Source organism: Octopus bimaculoides, chromosome 2 (genome assembly GCF_001194135.2).
Source record: "Octopus bimaculoides isolate UCB-OBI-ISO-001 chromosome 2, ASM119413v2, whole genome shotgun sequence".
In the NCBI taxonomy this organism is placed as follows: Eukaryota; Metazoa; Mollusca; class Cephalopoda; order Octopoda; family Octopodidae; genus Octopus; species Octopus bimaculoides.
The window spans coordinates 128,441,388-128,448,977 of record NC_068982.1 but is presented as its reverse complement, the minus strand read 5'-3'; the positions used below and the strand labels follow the sequence as shown (position 1 = coordinate 128,448,977).

Here is a 7,590-nt window from a genome sequence, read left to right as displayed (position 1 = left end):
TATATATATACTCAATCTTAAAACTTAAAAATATCTTGTTTTGCAAGAATTTTGATCTGAAAACGTGATGTAACCAATATTGTTATATTTGGGGAGAGTTGTTATTAATAAAGCCTATAACCATACCAGTTGTTGTTTGACTATATTTCACTTCTGTTTCATAAGCAGTAGTTTAATTATACCTCCCAAAATATTTTTCACTACATCAACTTGTAGTCTTTACAATGAGGATATGATTGGGTTTTTTTTTTTTTTTTTTTTTACTGTTGTTATATCTCTACAGTAAGTGTGTGAGCTTATGACACTAGTGTTAATTTGTTTATTTATTCAGAATGCATATGTGTGTGTGTGTGTGTGTGTGTGTGTGTGTGTGTGGTGGGGCTGCATGCTTATGTATTGGTTGACTTCAGTTATTTTTTAACTTCTTTTATCATTATTCCTGTATTATTGTTGTGGAGGGTTACCATTAGGCTCACAACACTCATTCTTTACGTTAAATATGTGGGTGGAGGTGGGAGTCTATCTCCTATACAAATATGAGAAGCTGACACTCACATACTTGATATGAAGAATGAGTGGTGTAACAACGCTGCTCCTTAAGACAACACACCACCGTAAATAGTACAAGAATATAGATAAGTCCAAGAACAATTAAAGTCAACTAACAAACACATGCATACACACTTACACACACATGTTTCGATGTTAGTAATAAGAAAAAGAAACAAGGTAAACAAATAAACCTTCTGTCATTAGTTTACATGCTTACTATAGAGATAATAACGGTATATTGGTAGTCACTCGAGTCTGAGAAAGACAATTCTGCAACTTCTTGCTGAACAACCTAGATAGGTGATTTGTTTATAGTGAGCAAATGTTTGTGCTGTACATAAGCTCATTCCTTCTATCAAATCAATATTACCTGAACAGGTGCATGGTGTTTCACAAGTCAAATGTTAAAGCGGTGGGCTATTGAGATATAAAAACAGTAACATTAGTTAAATACTAAAAAAAAACTAAAAAAAACAAGCATTTAAAAGAAAAAAATAGACACTCATTGTAAAGGCTGCTGGTCAATGTGATGAAAAATATGTTAGGAGACATAAGCAACTATCTGCTTTGAAATGAGAAGTGAAATAGAGACAAACAACAATGGATGAATGGGTTTACAGGCTTTTTTAATGACGACACTTCCCAAATATAATAATATATGTGTATACATATACATAATGTGTATGTGTATGAGTGTAGGTATGTAGTCGTCTCAAAATCCATTGATCAGAAAAAATAGGCATTCATATATTGGTTAATACAGTGGGTATATCATTCATCATCATCATCATCATCGTTTAACGTCTGATTTCCATGCTAGCATGGGTTGGACGATTTGACTGAGGACTGGCAAACCAGAAGGTTGCACCAGGCTCCAATCTGATCTGGCAGAGTTTCTACAGCTGGATGCCCTTCCTAATGCCAACCACTCCGAGAGTGTAGTGAGTGCTTTTACGTGCCACCGGCATGAGGGCCAGTCACACAGTACTGGCAATGACCATGCTCGAAATGGTGTTTTTTACGTGCCACCTGCACGGGAGCCAGTCCAGCAGCACTGGCAATGATCTCGCTCGAATGATTTTCTAACATGCCACCAACACATACAATATTATATTCTCTTATCAGCTGCTTTATCAATCAGTTTCATACCAGGAGTTGAAATAACATCAGCAATCATCAGAAAAGGTTGAAAGAAATAGTATGGTGTGAGTTCTCTGCCACTGGATGTGTCACACCTAGTCTGTGGATCATATAAGTGTTGTAAATAAACTGGAATGAAAGCAACCATGTCAAAACTAAGGGTGTAAAGTAATTTAGCTCATTGGAGTTATGACCCTTGGATTGAGAAAGCAAAAATAAAAATGGATCAGTGCAGCCTCCTGGCTTGCTAGTCCTCAGTCAAACCGTCCAACCCATGCTAGCATGGAAAGCGAATGTTAAACGATGATGATGATGATGATGATGATGACTGTATGGGAGATATTTGCCTATAGAGTGGAGTTGGGGGCTGGAATGAGTGCAGGATGGGGTAAGGGCTGGAGTGAGGGCAGAGTGGGGTAAAGGTGGCATAAAGATACAGAGGTAGGAATAGGGATGGGGTTCAGTGGGAGAGAGTTAATTTTAAAATCATGTGGTAGTGGCTAGGCAGAGACATGGCTGTTTGGTAAGAAGTTTGCTTCCCAACCACATGGTTCTGGGATCAGTCCCACTTGGGCAGGTGTCTTCAACTTTAGCCCTGAGTCAACCAAAGCCTTGAGAGTGGATATAATAAATGGAAACTGAAAGATGCCTGTCACATATATGTGTATGTGTATGTATATCTATGTGTGTGTGTGTGTCTTTGTATTTGTGCTTGTTCCCCACCACTGCTTGATAACTGGGGTTTGTGTGTTTACATCCCTGTTACTTAGTGGTTTGGCAAAAGAGACTCTTAGAAAAAGTACCAGGTCTAAAAAAAAAGAAAGACAGAAAGAAGTACTGGGGTTGGTTTGTTTGACTAAACCTTTCAATGCAGTTTTTACATCTACCAAATTTCCCTCTCAAAGCTTTGGTCAATCATATCTATGATAGATGATATTTGTTCAAGATACCAGACTCTGAGCCTGAACCTGAAATTGTATAGTTTAAAAGTGAAGATTTTAACCACACAACCATGTCTTCAACCATTTTTGATACACAATTAAATGACTGTTTCAGTTATGACTAAAATAGTGTTAATTGAAGTTAATTCTAATAACTTTTATTAACATTTTTTTCTAGTGTATATTTAAATCTTTTGATGTGGAACAGATTGTTATTTTTACAATCTGCCTAGTATTAAGCCACCTGTGTTTTCATTGATAAATATAGCAAAATGTGATCGTGTAATATTATAAACAACTACACAAATTATTTTTGCGCTTGGGAAATATAATATGTTTGTAGCTTAACTCCTGATGGAAATATGTTCTAGAAGCTAAAGCATATGGTTGACATAGAAGAGATATTTACAGAACTATAATCACCATACTCATAAAAATGTTTATTAACTACATTAATACCTAGCCATTTTTGTAACATTAAACTGTCATTAATACTAGAGGGATGACTGGAAAATTAAGACATCAATTTTCATCATCGTCATCATCATCGTTTAACGCCCACTTTCCATGCTAGCATGGGTTGGACGATTTGGCTGAGGACTGGTGAACCAGATGGCTACACCAGGCTCCAGTCTGATTTGGCAGAGTTTCTACAGCTGGATGCCCTTCCTAATGCCAACCACTCTGAGAGTGTAGTGGGTGCTTTTACGTGCCACCGGCACGAAAATTCTATTTTATTTTATTTTATTTATTTGTGTGAAATAGAAGATTGTATGACTGCATGAACTGAAGGTTGATGCTGAAGAGAATTAAGTGGATAATATATATCTCTAAGATTTGAACTAGCAAAGAGATATTTTTTTTATTATAGTTTAACCTTTTAGCATTTAGATTGGCCATACCCAGCCCAGCCTATTCAAACTAACCAGATTCAGCCTCTCACACCCACCCTTCAATGTCATTCTAAAAATAATCATATCATTGAAATTTCAAACCAGTGAGATAATGTGTAACTAATTCCCAACAATGTTCATAAATAAGTATTACATTTGACAGAATGATCTAAATGTTAAAGAGTTTTATGTCCCATTTAGGGCACTAAAAGTTATCTACTGTAGTAAAATGGGTACTAGAAAACTCAATATTATCAACTAGGAAATTTTAATTAATGAAAATTATACCCTTTGTGATGAGAAGAATCTATCATAATAGGAAAGAAAGGTTTTGCTCACAACTCTTTGCAAGGCCTCCAAAATGGTGGGTGAGGAGGAGGAAGGTTTCCTCAAACCAGAAACCTGACTGAAATGCTTGCATTAAAATGGGCTCCACTAAAAGCAACCATTGTGTTAAATGGTAGTGTTAAACTGTGTGATGGATTAAGTCTATCACACAACTAGCATATGAGCTGGAATAAATACTACAAAACAACCTATCCAATGTTCTAATGTTTCCATCAGTCTGTTTTTTGGGGGTTAGTTCATTATTTATCAAACTTGGAAGAATGAGAAGCAAAGTTGACATTAACAGAATTTGAAATGATAATGCAAGGTGTCAAATACCACAATACATTCTGTCTACACTCTAACAACGTTACCAATTTCCTGCCTACAGAAAAGTGACATTAGTGATATAATTACAGTTATGCTGAAAATGTATGCCAACAATTATAATAATTAAAATTTTCTAATTTAATTTATTGTAGAAAGGAGAAAGTTAGATTTTAACTACTGTCTAATGACAAAGTTTATTTAGATATTAGTCTTTTAACTGGCATAGCACTTAAGTAAAGATTAAGAAGACAGAAGCATGACTATACTGATAAAGATAAGACTCTCTCCACCACTACATTCCATTTTAATTAATTGTAATTAATTAACTGAAGTTTTAGGGTTGTCTCCTTAACCTTTCCTTGACGTTGTGGTTTAAGGTACATTCCCTAATGCATGACCTCAGGCTGACCAATGCTTTGTGTGTGAGACTGGTAGATGGAAACTGCAAGAAGCCCACAGACATATGCACACACAGACACACACACACACACACACATGCACACACACACACATACACAGACACATACACATACACATACACTCACGTACACAGACACATGGATACGTATACAACAGGCTTCTATCAGTTTCTGTCTACCAAATCCACTCACAAGGCTTTGTATCTTCTACTATAGCCCTAGGCTACTGATCCCAAAGTCACATGGGATTATTTACTTACTTATTTTTTCGACTCCCACTCATTTACTTATTTATTCTTTCTAGAAAAAATAAATAAGTAAATGAGAAGAAATTGAACCGGTGAGTGTGTTAATTAATAAGGTATTAAAACAGGATGACTCTCCCCAGACACAATAAGTTATTATTATTATTATTATTATTATTATTATGCAAATTTTGCCAAAACCCACAAGCCTGCCAAGTTATTGTTCAGACAGCTTTAGTATCTCTATGGAAACACTGTTGAGTGTATATAATTTACAACTATTGATGGCATTCATGATTTATTTAATTTTGAAATTTTTATTACAGTCATATGATACAAAGAGATTGCTAATTGGGATTGTTAATTATTCTTTGAGATATTTATTGCCAAAATATTTGTTTGTTTTTAAGGATTTCAATGAGCCAACAGTCAAGAATAGAAATCAAAATTGCATGCACTCTACTACTACTACTACTACTAATACCACCACCACCACCATTACTGCCACCACCACCACCGCCACCACCATTACTGCCACCACCAAAAACATCACCACTGCCACCACCATCAATACCACCACCAAAGCAGCCACTACCACTATCACAACAACTACCACTGCTACCACTACTGTCATCACAACCCTACAACTAACTAGTTGCTCCCACTCCTACCAACCACCACCAGCCCCCTCCCTCCACCACTATCACCATCACTACCGCTGCTGCTGCGACTACTACTACTACTACTACTACTACTACTACTACTACTACTACTACTCAGCATATTTGACAATCATAATTCATTTTTATTTCCAGGAAACAGAGAGAGTCTGTTTGACTCCAGCTATGGTGAAGATCTCTTCAAAAGGTGGGAGATACGTCTCTATGGTGAAAGTTACTCTCGCCCTGAAAGACGTAGTCCCCAAAGATCCCCTGAAAGGGAAAGAAGGTACAGATCATCAAGTCAGGAATCGGACAGACACTCCAGATATAGCAGATATTCGGAGAGTCCTTACAACAAGTACCCTAGCTATGGCGGTGGTTCCAAAGAACGCTACAGCAGATATGACCGATTCCGAAGGTCAGAGTCATATGATCTATCCCAAAGGTCAGAGTCACATGACCAATATAGACGGTCAGAGTCATTTGACCTTGGCTCCGATTACGACGCCAGGTATGATGATAATTTTAGACGAAACCTAAGAAGAAGAACTAGTGATAGTGACTATTCAATAGACACAGATGATGAAACTAAACCCTGGTCAATGAGAGGCAGACATCATGAAAAGCGAGAGGAAAAATATTCCAAGGAAACAACTGATCCTACATCACCTAAACCATATGATGAGATGGATAGTACTTCAAGAACTACAAGGGAAACTTTAGAGCAAAAGTTACAGGTGAAGGAGACAAAGAGGATTTCTGATAAGTCTATTGAATCTGTAGAAGAGAAATATAGTGCTTTGACAAAATCCCTTTTTGCTGATTCTGCTGGTTCTAAAGAAACTACCACTGACAGGACAGAATATATTAGTAGCTCAAAAGAATATAAAACAGATAGTATTGGTATGGATGAAGATAAGAAACGAGAATTTCAGGATGTCTCTTATGATTCAAGTCATCAAAAATACAAACTATCATATGAAACGGAGAGTTCGGATGTTTTTGTAGACACAGAAGTTCCCACTAAGAAAGTAACAGAGACACCTGAGAAGGTAACTGATGTTCCCACTGAAGTCCCTGAGAAAGCAACTGATATACCAGTTGAAGTACCTGAGAAAGTAGTCGATGTTCCTGCAGATGTACCTGAAAAAATAGTTGATATTTCTGTTGAAGTACCTGAAAAAGTTGTTGATATTCTCACAGAAGTACCTGAGAAAGTAACTGATATACCTGTTGAAGTACCTGAAAAAATAGTTGATATTTCTGTTGAAGTACCTGAAAAAGTTGCTGATATTCCCACAGAAATCCCTGAGAAAGTAGCTGATGTTCCCACTGAAGAACCCGAGAAAATAGTTGATAATTCTTTTGAAATACCGGAAGCAGTTTCTGAAATTCCTGTAGAGGTACCTGAGAAAGCAGCTGACATTCCTGTTGAGGTACCTGAGGTGCTTGAGAAAGTCACTGATGTTCCCGCAGAAGAACCTGAGAAAGCAGTTGATATTTCTTTTGAAATACCTGAAACAGTAGCCGATATTCCCACAGAACTACCTGAGAAAGTAACTGATGTTCCTGCTGAAGTACCAGAAAAAGCTCCTGAGGTTTCTACAGATGTAGCAGAGAAGATAGCTGATGCTCCCACCGACATAGCTGAAACTATAACTGATGTTCATGTTGAAGTCAGTGAGGAAATATCAGAGGTCTCTACAGATGTTGCAGAGAAGATAGCTGATGCTCCCACCGACATAGCTGAAACTATAACTGATGTTCATTTTGAAGTGAGTGAGGAAATATCAGAGGTCTCTACAGATGTAGTACAGAAGACAGTTGATGTTCCCACTGACATAGCTGAAACTACAACTGATGTTCATTTTGAAGTAAGTGAGGAAATATCAGAGGTCTCTACAGATGTAGCAGAGAAGACAGCTGATGCTCCCACCGACGTATCTGAAACTATAACTGATGTTCATGTTGAAGTGAGTGAGGAAATATCAGAGGTCTCTACAGATGTAGCAGAGAAGACAGCTGATGCTCCCACCGACATAGCTGAAACTACAACTGATGTTCATTTTGAAGTGAGTGAG

The 7,590-nt window shown here is 37.2% G+C and overlaps 1 protein-coding gene across 1 annotated transcript in view; it reads left to right on the top strand.

Annotated features, from left to right (window-relative positions):
• Positions 1-7,584, top strand: part of LOC106877301 (titin) — a gene marked incomplete at its 3' end in the record, with an annotated part of 606,785 nt that extends 599,201 nt beyond the window's left edge. Inside the window, exon 308 of the mRNA XM_052965881.1 lies at positions 5,663-7,584. Coding sequence (XP_052821841.1) covers positions 5,663-7,584 — 1,922 coding nt within the window. The remainder of the gene's footprint in view (positions 1-5,662) is intronic.
• Between the last annotated feature and the right edge of the window lie 6 nt (positions 7,585-7,590).